At 34.8% G+C, this 17,177-nt stretch overlaps 3 protein-coding genes across 7 annotated transcripts; 1 reads left to right on the forward strand and 2 right to left on the reverse strand.

The window, feature by feature from the left end:
* Window positions 1–358: 358 nt before the first annotated feature.
* Window positions 359–2,341, reverse strand: LOC109796898 (rho-N domain-containing protein 1, chloroplastic). The gene is made up of 2 exons (XM_020356746.3): window positions 2,184–2,341; window positions 359–1,694 (listed from the first exon to the last, which is right to left on the reverse strand). Exons 1-2 carry the CDS (start codon window positions 2,221–2,223, stop codon window positions 601–603), a joined length of 1,134 nt encoding a protein of 377 aa, XP_020212335.2. The 5' UTR covers window positions 2,224–2,341; the 3' UTR covers window positions 359–600.
* A 1,076-nt stretch (window positions 2,342–3,417) lies between these two features.
* Window positions 3,418–8,671, reverse strand: LOC109797525 (mitochondrial ATP-independent inner membrane protease subunit 2). 5 transcript variants are annotated; one of them, XM_020357582.3, is made up of 5 exons: window positions 8,511–8,671; window positions 7,320–7,477; window positions 5,265–5,448; window positions 3,992–4,098; window positions 3,418–3,900 (listed from the first exon to the last, which is right to left on the reverse strand). In XM_020357582.3, the coding sequence occupies exons 1-5, from the start codon at window positions 8,583–8,585 to the stop codon at window positions 3,819–3,821; spliced, it is 606 nt and encodes a 201-aa protein (XP_020213171.1). In that variant the 5' UTR covers window positions 8,586–8,671; the 3' UTR covers window positions 3,418–3,818. The 5 variants fall into 5 exon arrangements, with proteins under 5 accessions (XP_020213171.1, XP_020213173.1, XP_082915429.1 ...); XM_020357584.3 differs by lacking the exon at window positions 8,511–8,671 and adding an exon at window positions 8,360–8,502; XM_083059303.1 differs by lacking the exon at window positions 8,511–8,671 and adding an exon at window positions 8,264–8,285.
* Window positions 8,672–11,907: 3,236 nt separating this feature from the next.
* Window positions 11,908–14,012, forward strand: LOC109798116 (ENTH/VHS/GAT family protein). The gene is made up of 3 exons (XM_083059304.1): window positions 11,908–12,570; window positions 12,670–12,951; window positions 13,392–14,012. The coding sequence occupies exons 1-3, from the start codon at window positions 12,085–12,087 to the stop codon at window positions 13,806–13,808; spliced, it is 1,185 nt and encodes a 394-aa protein (XP_082915430.1). The 5' UTR covers window positions 11,908–12,084; the 3' UTR covers window positions 13,809–14,012.
* Window positions 14,013–17,177: the final 3,165 nt, after the last annotated feature.

Genomic DNA, 17,177 nt, shown 5'->3' on the forward strand with positions numbered 1-17,177 from the left:
AGTTGTAAAAGAACTGTTAAGAAACAACGAGCTCCATTTATGTAGTGGCCATAGATTTTGGAATTTCTCATAAAGTGGAAATTTTCCTTCTGAACTAAAAGGCACAAGGAAAAGAAAAGAGAGAACAAAAACTGCTGGATGTGTAAACTATATGGCTAACAATTGCCTGATAAAGATTATTAGCATGTTTGTGAGCATTATTGTTGTAAAACTTCCAAAAGTATGTTCAGAGTGAAAGATACGATGTATACCTTTCTCCCGAAGTACATTCAACATGCAAGGCAAGGTAATCCAAATATGCTGTATATCTAACTACAGGGTAAATGGGTGCCAACTCGATCGCAATTAATACCAATGCTTAAGCAAGAACATACGGAATGGCACACATTCTAATCAGTGACAAAATTTCAAAAATCTCATCATGGGAATAAAGTTACAAATCCAAAATCCTCCGAGGCTTGGATAGCATGGTTATTCTATTCTAATGATCCACAAATCCTCAACAATTTGGAAGAATAAACCAGATCACAGGTAAAAAACATTAATAAATAAAATCTGTTGTCTCTTGTTTTTGCTTCTCAAACCTATAGCTGATCCAAATCACCTTCCAGTTAGCAACTCCAGGAGCACACCCTTCTTCATTTTTGAAAACCCTTTTAGACCCCGAGACTTTGCAAGTACCCTTAATTCAGACAGCTTAAGCATACTCAAATCCTCATGTAGTTCCACTTGCTGGTCCTCCCCATGTTCATCATCATAGATTTGTTCGGAATTAAGAGAATTATCCTCTGCCATGTCCTTAATCCCCATTTCAGGGAAGAAGAGCTCGTCCTTTGGATCAAGTTCCTGTTCAGACTCATGTTCTGGCTCAGGATCAAGCTTCATACCTATTTGATCCTGAACTTTCTCTATAATCACATCACTCAGGGGGACTGCATTGTCATCATTATCAACATAAGAAACGGGCTGATACCTTAACCGAGGAACGGGAGATCGTCGCTGGAAATTGGATGGAGGCCTGGCTACTAAAGAGATGTTGGTTTCTTGAGCCTCATTATTTGGAGTACCATCCAAATCAGAAAATTTGGTGCTTTGATTTTCATTATCTAGATCTTGATCACCATCTTGCAACTGATCCAAGCTTATCTTTTTGTCTCTGCCACCTACATTACTTCTTTTGTTTACTTGCTCAGCCGAGTGTTTCCTTAGTAGCTTGAGGAGGGAATCCACAGAACCATTCTGTCCTTGGGAGGCTTCAACTTTCTTTTCTTCTTTAATCGTAGCTCTCTCTCGTAGCCGAGCCTGAACCTTCTTAAATAGTGCAATAACCTCCTTCTCTCTGGGCCTAGGGACTACATTGTCCTGGTGTTTTGGCGTGCTAGAATGAGATCCCAATGCACCGTTTTTCGAAGATAACATATCTTCTTCAAAGTCCTCAAAGCTGTGTCTCCGGTCATTGAGCCACTTCCTGCTTCTCGAAAATCCATTCTTGTTTTGCCTGGAGGAAGATCCAGGACCCCTCCTTGATCTACACACAAAATATGCACATGCACCTCTAGAAGAACACTTTAGCCCTCCAATTTCAACACGTGAATGAATTCTGTGGTAACCCTGAGAGGAGCACGAGAAGACACAAGTTGTTCTTCCAGAAACACCCGAACATGGAAGAAACCTACCTTGTGACACTCCACAGCCTGCAATATCACCCAAAACCACTTCAAAAATTAACTAGAGAAGTAAAATACAACAACAGAAGAAAAAAAATGTAGCAAGGTAATAAATTATTTATGACAGAGAAGAATCCAACACAATTCATCATAGAAACCTAGGATAAGGCATCAAGTACTCAATCTCTGAATTGAGTAATGAACAATGATCGACATCACAATTGCATTAGGAATTAAAATGAAGAACGGCCAGCATAAATGAACTATGATGAATGTAGGTGTCCAGAATATTACATGTGCTTCAATAAAATTTAAAAAAAAAATAAAAAATAAAAAGGAAAATCATGATGCAGAGATATTTGCCATAATTTTATTTACAGAAGAGAAGTTTGATTTTGTGTTATTACGGAAACGAGGCTGAAAAGCATGCCAGAGAAGGTATAAAATCAAAGAGAGAAAAAAGTGAAAAGGAGATGGAAAAACCAAAGCCCTAGATTGACAGAGGAAGACACCAACCGGCAACGTTGTTGAGCACCAGATGCGTTGCTTGGATCATCGTAACGAACCGCCCACACTCAGTGGCGGTTTGCTTCGATTCTCACTCCCTTAGCTGTCCAAGTCGCAGGTTTAGTTTGTTGTTGTTACGGTGTTACCTATCCACACACGGACATTCTCAACAATAAATATTTTCGCCAGGGAAAAGTAAAAGACTAGTAAAACTTCTATTAAAAAACCTTTTTTTTTAAAAAAAAAATCCTTACAAAAATACCTTTTAATGGTTTTTCTTTAATTTTATTTAACTCAAATTTTCATTTTAAGAAGAATTATGCCTCTAAAATAAATTAAACCAAATATTATCTAAAATTGTCCATAACCTCTTAATGTAATACAAGTAGTTTTGTCATAAATAAACTATTGATGAAAACAGATAATTTAGAATAAATTATTAAATTAATTTTAAATATTATTTTTCTCTTAAATAATTTTAAACCTAACAAAATTATATAAACAACTTTAAAATATTAAATATCTATCAATTTAATCATTAAATTGATATATTTTACCAATATTAACGACTAATTTAAAGAATATTTTTATGATTTAGAGATTATCTACATAAGTTTAGTAATTAAAGAATTATGAATTAACACAAATGATTCAGAATCTAATTCAAATTTATAGTTTTCATAATGTAAGTTTAACAACTTTATGTTACTATTAAAATTCTATTTTGATAGACATATTTAATAAAAAAAATTATTAAATTTTGCTAATTATTAAATTCTGGTTTAAAAATTTCAGGATGTCATTCACTCTATAGTCAGAATTCTCAAGATGTCATTTATTTACCATTCTTACTCATAAATAAATAAAGGTAGTTTAAAGAGTACCCAAGTGAGAAGGTAATATTTCAAAAACCAAATTGATAGTTTATTCAAATAATTTATACATACACAAATTTACCTCATACTCCTGAGTTTAATTAAACTTATTTTTTTATCCTTCACAAAATATAATCTTATTCAAGCAAAATAATTTATTATAAATAGCAAAACTTCCTCTTCAATTATTTAATGCATTATTTGATTTGACTTATTTTATAAATTAAAGTATAAGTCATCATTTCTTGAACATAAATTTTTTAAACAAACACTTACTAAATGTAAATGCTTTTTTAATTTTTAAGATATCAAATACAATTTTTTTATTTGACATTTTCTTGATAAAATATTAATATTAACAAATAATATCATAAAAAATATAATATTACTCTATATACATAAAACAAGCAGTGCAGATGTCTGCTAGAGCTTCAGCTTACGACAACTTTAAAACGTTTTACTCATGCTTTAAAGAAAAAGCCAATCATCTAATACTATGTAGTAAAGTATATCACTTCACACAACCATCCCAAACTTTGGCAAAAATAGTCACATCCTATTCTTGCTCTGTCTCAAATAGAATCCACAAGGAATGCCTATAAAACAAACTAGTTAATGCTGGTTAGGAAACCGGTTTGTTTCGAATTCTGAAACATGGAAAACACAAGTAGGCAACCACTTGACATATGTAGTGATTCACTTCATGGAAAAGTGCAAAGGAAGCACGTTTTCCCGTTTGGGTGGACAGGAATGTAAACCAAACAGGCCTTTAGGCCTTATGATTCTTTGACATCTCCTCAACATCAAGTTCCACTGCCAACACGGGCCAATCCTTTAGCATGCTGGAATGACTGGCAAAGGAGTAAATTGTATTAATAGTCAAAAGACCAATCCACCTTGTACATAAGAAATGAGTTAATGAGGCACATAAATTTAGTTCACCTGTTTCGTACACAGCCATGATCTACACAAGTTCGCAGGCGATAAATGACTCTGCCTACAATATCTGTCATGTCAACTGGACCAAATGATCGACTGTCCCTTGCTTCCTGTCATTCAGGTTGATGCATTAAACAAAGAAACATTCCTTGTTTACAAGCATTTAAGGAGTCAAAAGACTCAAAACTCAAGCATAGCCAAAATATTACCGTTAACCCCGACTAGTCTTTATGGAAACATTCACCTTATGACAAACGATTTAAATATAAATCATTTTTAAAATTTGGCTCATAGTATTTCTTGGTTTCCTTTATCGCTAACTACTGGACTACCTTTTATGTAATCTCACCCATTTACTGGGCTTCTATAGGTCTCTTCCACTTATGCTCAAACCACTTGCAACAAGATTCCACCATCTTTCCCAAGTATGATGTCAAGGAATGAGACTAAAAATATAGGTTCAAAATACATTATATTCCCATTTAAGCATACACTGCTTGGACAAAAACAGTTAACACACCTGTTTCTTTGTTACAACTTAAGTTCTTACTAATCACTATTTTAGTTCTCAGTTCATCATAACCCTCGCTCCACTATTAATGGCCAACGGGTGATTTTTTTTATTTTAGTCATAGGGAGAGAATTAAGGTGCCAAAACTACAAAGAGAGAGCTTTCATTTTTAAACTGGAGAGAATCACAGTCATGAATGTGAGCAAACCAGGTTCCAATAATTCCACCTCTTCCTTTTTAACCCATTTTTACTGTGTTATTTTATTTTATTTTATTTTCTGTTCTTCACAGAAACTCATTGCTAGTCTAGCAACATTTTCACAGTTTGTGTAATGTCAAAGGAACCCACGACCATGAGCTAAACTCTCATGGTCAAATAGCATAATGACAAGACACCAAATAGGCAGGGTAACTAATTGCTTGATGGCATGATAGTCTTACACCAATCTGATCTAGCTTAGTTAGTAGAGCAAGATGTGTGAGTTGTTGTAAACTCTTGGTACCAAATTTGATTCTGATGAATAAAAAAAATACAAATTATGAAGCTTTTTACGAATGGGGCCAGAGGTAATGGTAAATTTGCAAATATGAACATAATTATTAGTATCTAACAAATATATTATGAGAGATAAGAGGATCTAGTCTTTCAATCTCACATGAATGATCTAATAGTCTCAATATGCTTCTCTCGCTCTTGCAATAAGATACTAATGCCAATTGATATGCTCCATTTATATAGAGACCAGAAAAATAGAGCAGTTTTACCTTGGGTTTTAAACTTTTATTATCAGCTTCTACCCAACATTGATCCTTCTCTAGAATAAAGGTTTCATCCTTGTCATTAGTCGAAACCATCTCATAACCTTCAATAGCAGTTAATCGCCTGACTAGATAGTTATCTTTCTTCTCAGGGTTTTTCAAGACCACTAAATCTCCTACAGAAACATTCCTGTCAAAGAAACATGCATATCACAAGCAAATAACTAAAGGTTGCATTGATTAATAAACACAAGATGAAAAAGTGGACCATCAGTCAAAATCTCACTAATTTTAGTGGAAATCTAAAATAAGAAAATCAAAAGGGAGTAATGACCTCTAAATTTTTAAACTGACAGTCAGTCAGCAACATGTTTTGAGGTGAGGAGGGGAGGTGATCACAACTCATATCATACCATCCATAGACCATAGCCCCAACCAGATTACAAAATATAAAAAGAAAACCATATTTTTAAAAAAGTTAAAATAACACCTGTAAAACCCTGAAATGTTGTTTTACAACAAACAAAATATAAATCATCACAAGTAAGAAACACCTTATGCTTTCAACTTTCAACTTTAGAACTGACAGACCATAGTAAACTAGTGCTCAAATTAAGATACAGCAGGAGTTTGATAAAATGAGATAATTTTAGTAACTTGCAAACAATCAAATCTACAGGTGATATCAATATACTAACTTGGTAACACAAATTATGTGTCATTCCTTTTGTTACAACAAAAAATTGACTTCCTGTTACTGATAGCTCACGTTTTGTATCAGGCAGTTATTAGGTAGTTGTGTTTGTGTTTATTTTGCATTAGGACAGTTATTAGGCAAATATGTTTGTTTTAATTCTGTATTAGGCAGTTTTGTTTTAAGACGCGATGATTATATATACGGTTTGACAGAACTGTAGGAGGGAATTAAGGTGTCAAAATGTTATTTCCAATGTTTTGAAGGAGGAAACTCCTGTTAGGGGGAAACCTTGTGTTTTTTGACGTTTGCACTCAAATTTGGCCAAAAAGAGCAGATTATTTTTATGATTTATTCAGAACTCATTGTGTTTATTTTTTGAGTTCAACAGTTACAAATATTTTATAATAGAAATCCAGAGAGAGAAAAATATTGTAGAGATGTGACTAGTCAGACCATATTTCCATTTTTTAAAGAATGAATCAATGCGTTTAATCTGATAGTACAGTAGAGTTTATAAACTGTGACTAGCTTGGTCAGCAAGCTTTACATTGAAGACCAACATCTGTTATACAACCCAGCAGACTTCAGTTAGGCTAATCTAACGAAATCTCAATATTCTAAAAGCCTTCTAGGCCTGCAGCTAATCTGACTTGCCTACACAGTAGTCAGTCATGATGCACTAACAGTTTGTGCAATGATTCAAGAATGATTACTTAAACAAAAACAATCCTGTGTGTTAATCACTTGAAAAGGAGAATGATTTTATTATTATCATTCATGCATATTGCATTCTCATTACACCTTTTTGTAACAATCTAATCTTCCAAAAATAAGGAAATAAAGGACAAAATATGCTAAAAATAAATAGAAGATTCTACAAATATTTTCCTCTAATTAAGAAGATTTTTCTCTAATTACAACATAATCCTCGAGGATCACGTATCTAAAAGGAACCATGATAAGAACTACAAAATGGATGTAATTGACTACACATTAAAAAAAAAAAAAAAAAAAGTTAGCAAAACATTAGCTTCCAGCCAGGGGATTCCTTGGATCACCCAAAAAAAAATGTATTGTAGCAAAGATTGGAGCATTTAGCCTAAAATACACTTTTGTTAATGATGTAGTTTGAAAGTATGAAATCAAGATAAGAGGGGCATCCAAAGTATGAAATCAAGATGAGAAAAGCAACAGTTCAAAGATTTGTCAAATGAAAACATTAAGGTTAAGACATGGAATAAATATTGTGATTCAGGAGGATGACACATCCTCAGAATAAAATGGACCATATCAGACAACCCACAGTAGTAGTTAACAATTTTACAATCTGAAAAATCTATGTTGCACAAAATGAGTATGATTACTTTGGAGCAGCAATTGGTAACTTCCGGACAAGAAGAGTTTCTGCTTTTCCAATACTAGTAGGAGCCACCTGGTCCCCTTCATTCCGGTACACGTAAGTCAACTTTCTCAGCATCATGGTCTTATAAATGAAGTCGCTTTGCTGTCCTCCTTCATAGCTCTGTTTCATGCCACTAAACCAATCAGAAAAGGCTTACAAGTAAGCGCTAATGTTACACTACTCTACTGAAAAATACAGAAAAAGCAAGTAATATTTCTACAACTGCAAAACCTGGACTACTTGGAAACATGATCTGGACTAGGATTTCAGACCCCGCTCAGCTGTCCCATGGCTCAAAGGTAGGTGGATCCCAGAGCCCAACAAGTCCTTTCACTCCTTTGTAACCCCACACATGTTAACAGTCTATCAAGGCTGAGATCTTAACAGAAATTCCTATGAACAGGACACGGGATAAATGGATAAAATCTTTTTAGGATATCAATCAATCCCCAATTAATGGGAGCCTAATATCGTATGGGTTGCTCTCCAAGCAACTACACCTTGATAATGATATAAATAAAGGGTTTTAATTTTTAACCACTCATCTATGCACCTTTGTTGCCTGCTCTATGCTAGAGCAAACCCTAACTTCGGAATTGGAAATTGGAATGCCCTTTACAGGGACACACCATCCATCATCCATCTTAAAACTAACACTAGGACAAAACAAAACCTATCACTTTGAATACCTCTGCTTAGTTGATGACTTTGCAACTCTTCCAAATATCTCACATTAATCTATAATATAGCATAGATATTAGACAAAGGCAGGACCTACGATAGCTACTCCATTTTTCATATCCAGGCTTCAAACATGATCTTTGACAAAGTTATGCTTGAATATGCCTCTAGATAATTATCTTAATTTCAAGAAATAAATATTCAAAGGACATAAATAAAAGATACCTAATTAAAAATAATACAACAGTAGGAGGAAAATGAGAGAAATCTCAGAATCAAAACATTAGGACATGAAAGAACTGAAATGATTGAGTGTACTACCCCAGTATTCACATACTTCTGTATGACAAGTCGAAACCCCAAAGTCCCAACCCATAAAGACAAATAAATAACAAACAATTTTAAAAATCAACAAAGTTCCGAGAAAATGTGACACTAGAGACAACATAGGCCAGATAACGGGGAACAACACCTTCAAGCTAAGAAGGGTGTATTCTAACTTGTTGGCCAAGTAGCGACACCATGTTGAGAATGACGGTGGAGCCATTGCACTGCACTTATTTCACACCGATTCAACCAAATGCTTTTTTGTTCCTATTTATTATTCTCTCCAGTTTATCTATACCATTTCTATATCTTTATACATACAAATACGCTCTATACACTATATCTATATATGTATGCACAAATTATGGAAAGTAGTAGGATGTATTTAATTTTTACGATTTTATATATTCAAATATTTTAATTATATATTTATTGTAGATAGTGTTTTTATTTATTGTTTTAATTTTAGAAATATTTTTATGTAATTAAATAAAATTAATTTGATTAAAATTTGTTTATATTTGAGTACAAAAAATTTAAACATTTTTTTGCCTATATATAAGCGTGCAGAGAGAGTTTCATTTTTTAGTAAATTACAAGATTTAGTTACGATTTTAAAGATATGTTAGTATCATTTTTAATTCAAAATTAAAGTTTTATCTCACTTATATCTAAATTTTTTCCTTTGGTAAACTATTTTAGTCTTCATTTTATATTTTTTTATTTTTTATTTTATGTAAAAATTTAAATCATTTCTCATCTTATAAAGTCTTTGTCTCAAAACACTTGTCTTATAATTATCCACTTCATGATTTTTCTTTTTTATTTATTTTAAAAAATTGAAAAACAAGTAGTATCTCTTCTTTCTTCTTTTTTTTCTTTCTTTCTAATGTGACTAATATAAATATAAATTTATTGCGCAATGTTTTTAAATAAAAAATACTCTGTAATTTTAGGATAAAATACAATTTAAGATAAAAATATGTTTTTAATTCTTAAAATATCTTAAAAAGTGACATGATTTTGGTTTTTAATCAATAATTTAAAAAATATATTTTTGAGTAAATATCAATATTAAAAATATATTAAATTTTTATAAGAACTAAAAATTAACGATTCAAAATATTTTTGATTGATTTCTTTAGTGTATAGTTTCAAACACTTATTATGTTTGTCATGGTAGAAATCTTAATTATTTGTCCTTTGTATTCAATAGAATTTAAAAGTGTATAGATTATCTGGGAGGGGTGCAAACTCGTAGGTCTATAAATTAATACGAACTTGGATGATTTTGTCTTGTCAAATAGTGATGATATATATTACTAGGTGTGCATATATGTATTTTGCAGAATCTAGTGATGACCACAAGAAGTAAACAATTTTAAGGATGTTTGTTAGGTTTTCTAAGCAGCTAATCCTTGAGGAACATGACCTACTATTAAAAAGTAACCTCCATGTTAAATAAAAAGATAGTGTTGAAGGTAATGGGGGAGGTAGGCCTGTTAAGAGGTCAGCGCTCCCTAGTAACAAAGCAAAAGCTACTACCTTGTTGGGGAAAGGTGTTATCTTTCCTACTTCAGTTGGGGAGGTGTTAAAAAAGGTAACAATGTCTCACAAGGACATCATCAAAAGTGTGAATGAAGAGTCTTCATCCCAATCGACTAGTATGGAGGAGGATATAGAGAATGACTTCTTGGCTTTTGAGGAGCTAGATGGGCTTGTGGAGAACCCTCTTTATTTGAACATTAAAGTACTCAAGGAAGAAGTGAGACGCGCTTGCCAATCGTGAGAACTTTCAGTGATAGTTAAAACTCTTAGGGAAGAGGATAGGGTGGAAGAAGGAATAATGGAAATGTGCCCCCAAAACCCTAGTTTGTCTATGGAGGAAATTGACTTTGTTCAAAACACCCTTCTAAACTCTAATGTGAAGGTTGCATTCTTTAACATAAGGACACTCAAAGGCTTTGGGGCTTGATGGTCTCCATCTACTTGACTACGAGGTTTTGGTTGGACAAATGGTTTCCTTCGGGTGTTTGTCTTATTGATAAAGCTATTCACCTTTCCAACCATCTCGATCTCCATAATCTAGTAGTGAACTATGTTGGAGGTAATGAGTTTGAGCTGATTACTAGTATGATCAGGTGTTTGCCTCAACTTGTTTTGGACGAGATCATAGCTTACCCCCCTCTTTTTCCTTATAAGGGGAAATTGCCCCTCTTAGACCCCTCACTCTGGATGATTTTTTATTTTTTATATATTTTTTTTATGAAATCAGCTTATAAATACCTTGTTGGCCATAATTCTAGCTCCCCTGGGATAAATTAGAGGAAAGTATGGAGATGGAATGACCCTCATCATGTCAAGAGTTTCATTTCTGTCATCCTTTATGATGGTCTTAAGACTAATGTCAGGCTACAAGTTTTTTGTTTGGTGGATGACATCACTTGTCCTCTTTGTGGAAAAGATTCAAAGTTTAACATTTATATTCTTCGTGATTGCCACTTAGTGAAGTTTATCTTGGAGAATATCGACAACACTAGTTTGTTTTTTCCTGCAAAATTCTTTAACCACCAATTGAAGGTTCGAGTCATGCAAAATATTAGTTCTAATAATACCTCTTGGAACTCTCATTTTGGTATTACTCTTTGGGCTATTTGGATTGCTAGAAATAAAGTGATTTTTGAAGGTAAGCATTTAAGGGTGAAGCTATTATGACTAAGACAAATTACACAATATTCGAAGTTGGTTTGACAACTAGAATTGAGTGTCATAGAATCTAAAGAACAGAGGATAGAAGTGTTTCCTTCAGGGTGGATTAAGCATAATGTTGATGGGTCAATTCATTTGGCCAGTAGTAACATAGGCTGTAGGGATGCATTGAGGGATGTTAATAATAATTGGTTATTGGGATTTTGTAAGAAATTAGGGGCTTACTCAATTATAGTCATATAGATTTGGGCTATTATTACAACAACAGAGCATGTGCGAGATTTAGATTATAGTTGTGTGTGGGTGGAGGCAAACTCCTTGACAACCTCTTCTTTCTTCAACAATGAAATTTTGGATGATTATCTTTACGCTGAACTCATCAGACATAGTCAATCCTCAATGATATGATCTTAGAATGTAAAGGTTACTCACATGATGTGGGAAGTGAATAGTGTGGTTGATCATATGACAAGTGTAAGCCATCAGACTTCTTAGAATCTCTTAGATTTTGAAACTCCTCCTATAGAATACAAGGTCCTTTTGTGACATCATTTTAGGGAGGGTTTTAACCTCTCTTAGACTTTTTTAAATTTTCATTTAATAACAAAAAAGATATTTTGATAAATGAAAAACATATTTTAATAAAAAAATGATTTCACTTTTTTAAAAATACTTGTGAAAGTCACAGTTGGTTGATAACATTTTTCTTATGCGTAGTTAGCTCATAACATAATTGTGGTAAGTCAAAATTATTATTATTATTTTTAATTCCAAGTGAGGCCGAAATCAAAGTGGTACTAATCCGGGTGAGGTGAGTAAAATATCTAGGTGGAGACTGGAGACATTAACTAATCCCACAGAAGGACAACCACAAATCCGAGTCTAGAATTGAATTGAACCCGAAATTCCACCATCACACCACATCACACCCACACACAACCCTTTTCTCTCTCGCCTCTGCACTTTATAATCTTGAAACCTCAGCTTCCAGTCCTCATCAGATCCAGGGAATGGAGCGGTTGAAGCTTGCGCAGCTGGGGGAGAGGCTGAAGACGGGTGGGGCCCAGATGGGCCGAATGGTGAGCGGGAAAGTCAAGGAGATGCTGCAGGCGCCCACGCCGGAGTCCAAGATGGTGGAGGACGCCACGGCCGAGACGCTCCAGGAGCCCAACTGGGGCATGAATCTCAGGATATGCGCCATGATCAACAGCGACGACTTCAGCGGCTCCGAGCTCGTTAAGGCCCTCAAGAGGAGACTCACCCACAAGAGCCCCCTCGTTCAGACCCTCACCCTCGAACTCTTGGAAACCTGCGCCATGAACTGCGACAAGCTCTTCTCCGAAATCGCTTCCGAGAAGCTTCTCGACGATTTGGTTCGCTTGATGGATAACCCCCAGGCCCAGCACCACACTCGCAGACGGGCTTTTCACTTGATTCGGGCCTGGGGCGAGTCCCAGGATCTTGCCTATCTCCCTGTCTTTCGTCAAACTTATATGGTAACCCCCCCCCCCCCCCCCCCCCTTTTTTTTTCTTGCAGAATTCAGTGTTTTGATTGGAACTGTTGTGACATGATTCTTTTACATTCTCGATGACAGAGTTTGAAAGGAAGAGATGAAGCACTTGACATGGCTGGAGGAAATTCACCGTCTGCTCCATATACCTTGGAGTCAGATACAAATCAATATCCTGTAGACCCCCCTGAGAGATACCCGATTCCTCAAGCTGAACTTTATGAAATGGATGATTCAGCCACTTTCTCTACAAATTACCTACACATGTCGATTGAAGAGAAGAAAGAGCATCTTGTGGTTGCTCGAAACAGTCTTGAGTTGCTTTCTAGCATATTGAATTCGGAGGCAGAGCCAAAACCTTTGAAGGTAAACATTTTGATGGTCGAGTAGAGCAACATTATCTCAATGCTTGAAGGTGTTTTTTCTATGTGTCCAGTCTTTCTTTTGCCTCTCTTTCCCCCCAATTAATACCGTTAGTGGCCTTGTTTGGATAAACATTTTAGTATATGTTTATACCAGAAGAAAATAAGAAGGTAAAAAAAAATAAAAATCAACTTCTCTCACAATTTAAAAATGAACTTATGCACTCTAATTTGTATAGAAACTCTAATCTAACTTTTCTAAAAGTTGGGGAGCATGAGTTGATTTTTACTTATGGAAGAAGTTTGATGTATTTTGTTATTTAGTTTCTTCTCTTTTAAGTGCTTATGGAAGAAGTATTTGCTGCTTTTTTTTTTCCCTTCTCTATGTGGCAGACAGAATAGTTGTTTAATGGTGGAATTTTCAATAATTTTGTGTGGCTGTAGGAAGATATAACTGTGAGCTTGTTGGACAAATGCAAGCAATCACTCTCTGTTATCAAGGGGATTGTAGAAGGCACTACAGATGATGAAGCAACGCTTTTTGAGGCTTTATATCTCAATGATGAGCTGCAACAGGTAGTGTCAAAATATGAGGAGTTAGAAGCTGCTCAAAGTTCTGGGGCACCACCATCTCAAAATGCGGACACTGCCAAGCATGATGCGGAACTTGTTCAAAACCGCAATGAACTACCTGAAAGTGATGAATCCGAAGCTGCTCAGAATCTGGATGGAAAGCTTCCTCAAAAGTTTAACACTCTTGAAGTCAATGCAACTGAGGTGGCTGGCCTTGCCGAAACTAAAGTAGTGGATGACACAAAGGAAAAGGGTGCTGAATCTAGTTTCAAGCAAGATACCAAATGAGGAAAGCGTAGTTGGCATATGCATGTTCTAGCATTTTATTTTGTCTTTGTCCATATCTTGTAATAAGCTAGTCATTCTGTGAGGGTGATTTACATTGCCCAGATATGTAAGTGGCAGGAGTTTTATCCCGATGATTGTGATATTTAATCCATGTGAGATCGTGCTAGTTTTTCATAATGTTAATGTAGTACACACATTTGATCCGATTCCATATATTATTAATGCGAGTGGAGGGGATGAAGTGGGGCCTATTGTTACTACATGGAGTTGGAGTGTGGAGAAAAGAAAACTGATAGTAGAAAACTGCTCAAACTATGATTTGGCCACCAGATGCATTAGCAGTAACCTGATCTATGATTAGAAAATGGGGCACAAAGGGACTGAGATTCTTTTTCTTTATTTTATTCGACATGCTTCTGTCATGAGGAAACATATATAGGATTTGGCGGCTTCTACAATTGAATTTGATCCAAAAATTGAGTTAATACTTAATACTCTTCTTTTGGTTTGTTCTTGTAATTTTTATTTAATTAAATTTGGTTATACACCGGTCGTCAAGGTTAGTTGCACTTGTCATTATAATTTATCACTTCGGATCTTGCTAGGACATTGGTTAAGGATTACTAAATAAATCAATTTAAATGTTTTTAATTACTTAAAAAGTGTTGAAATGCTTTTATATTAAACAAAAGCTTATTCCATTAGATAAGTTCGGCTACATGATTAATATGGACCATTAACACGGTGTTACTTAATCTGGTTAAAGACATAATTTATCGCGATTAATGATTAATATATATTTAGTACATCAATGAATTTTATGTTGGCTTTGGTGGTCTCAACAATCATCTTTTTGTGTTGCAGAAATGTAAGCACGACAAAATAGGCCGTGATGTAGAAATAACATAAAGAAGTAAGCAAAAAGAAAACAAGAAGGTGAGGATTGAGATCGTGAAACTTTCCCCCTCTTACTTTTTTTAAATGGAAAATAAAAGAAATATCACATTTGAATCATTCATTGTGAGAGGGAGGACTGAAAACGTTTTCATCGTCAAGATTCGCATCTTATTGGAGCTTTTGAATTATGATCATGAAAGCCATCACGAGTTCGCTGTCTGTGAATCTCTGTTTCCCCACGTTCTTGTGTTGCAACTTGCAAGTGATATTTATTGATAGTACATTAATTTCATGCAGACGCATTTTCCTTTGGACGTATGGCAGCGGATTTTGGCAGTTATCTATAATCTCTAACGATATATAAAAGAGATACATTCTTTTAGTAGATTATCTATAATCTATAACTTCCTACTTTCTTTTTCCGGGCGCACGAAGTAATTTTTTGTGTTACTGGTCGTTTGAGAATTGATACTTAAAAATTATTATGCAGAATTGATTTGCTTGAATTTCATTTTTAATATGTTTTGTTTCACGAGTTAAATAGAAATGACTACTTTGTTTAGTTTATGTTTTGTCACTGGCTTGTTGTACGGGATGAGTGGATGTTGATGTTTTTGTACGGGACAGCTTTCAGTCATATCCAATACACACTTATTTTGATTTGATAAATTCTCAGGTGCTTCAAGAGCAACTCTTGCCCTTGTGTTTCTAAATGTGTACCACATCAGATATAGCACACCGAATGCATTTAATTGGGAGATAGTGATGCTCACCTGGTTGATGTGATACACATTCAATAGAATAAAGCAAGAGAAATTTCTTGCTCTGGAAGCACATAAGAATTTCTTTTATATGAACGAATACAAGAAATTGTCTGCTAGACAATGAGCCGAATGAATGTAAACTCAGGAGAATCATTCATTAAACATAGGTTCAGAAACCGGCATGTGTGAATTGGTTGTAATTGACTAAACATACTTGCCATGCATGAAAAGGCTGGGAATATGATATGAATATATGATCTATATATGTGCCGAATGAATATCGACGCAGAGTCCTTTTTCGGTAAGGATCTTTTCAGTGTAATGAAAACGAAAATTGTGTTTAGTGGAGAGAATTTGGATTGCTATTTTGGAGTTACAAGGCTGAAGTATAGGTTTAAAATACTGGTGGGATACAAAAGGCACATTTTGTGACACATTGGTTATGCATATTGGACACTTTCTTGTGTGCTTTTTAGATTTTTCCGTTCAAATTGATGTACAATTATCGTGAAGGATTTAATTCATCTTGAGATATTTTATTTGCATTCAAATAAAAGAAGAAAAAAAAATACATTGGACATTTTTAGTTTCAAACTTCAACTAAGAGTTGCAGCGCAATATCAATAATTGCATATATATTTTTTTCATTTTCTCTGTGAACAAGCTTCTGATGTTTTAAGTTCTGAATATTTTTCTCGCTCTCTCTTTCCTACAGGAGTCAGTAAAGAGAATTGTCGGGCTGACTTGTTCAGTCGTTGAATATAGAAAACTGAAAAGGATATTTCATATTGCACAATGCGCATGACAACAGAGGACCTCAGTTTGAAAATTTTGAAATCTGCATGCATGCGAGAATTTTGAATCACTCCCTATATAATAAATACAAGCTTTTACCTTTTTCTCATATTGTTGCGTGGTTCAACTTCAAGAGGCTACCTTCTTAATTGACAGGTATTATGAGGTACATGCAAGAGCCATGCACACGCACTTGCGCTTTTGTGAGATCTGCATCTGTGTTGGTTGGTGACATCTGAAAAAGGTGACTTGCTTCGCATTATTCATTGATTGGAAGATTTGTCATTTTGGCATTGTTTCTGTCGTAATGTTGCTGCCATAAATCCATTGAAACTACAAGTTTCATAGCACACAATAATTTACTTTCTGCCATTGTTGGAGAAGTCTCACATTTGATCTGGCCAAATACCGTGAACCTATTTGCATTCGTGCTATAGGCCTAGGAGACCGAACTTGTGACCTTTATGTGGTCACTGGTCTACCAGATTTATTCTTATAGTTATAGTAAATAGTGCTCTCTCATAGCAGTTACTTTCTTCCATAAAACACATCTGGAACATATTTTGTAAGTTGAACCCTTTCCCCGGGGTCATGCATTGCTCACTGATCCATTGATCCAAAGGGTCCACAAGTAATGGAGCCACATTCAGAATAGGTTTTTTCTGTGTGGTTGTTAGTTCAGGATTAAGTGAAATGAGGTGGAGTCAGCGGACATGCGGGTGCTATGCTACTTGCTACCTACTACCCACATGTTAAGTTAGGAAATGATTTTGGTAACATAACGACACAAAATGATGGCCCTAGACGATACTTGCGTGTAGCGAAGAGTTTAATATTTATAAAGAGGGTACTTGACTCTTCGATTTGTGGTAGTTACTGACTCTAGTAAGTTGATGGTTGATTGGAGCCGCAT

The sequence above is a fragment of the Cajanus cajan genome, chromosome 6, assembly GCF_000230855.2.
Source record: "Cajanus cajan strain Asha chromosome 6, NIPB_CcT2T_4, whole genome shotgun sequence".
NCBI classification, from domain to species: Eukaryota; Viridiplantae; Streptophyta; class Magnoliopsida; order Fabales; family Fabaceae; genus Cajanus; species Cajanus cajan.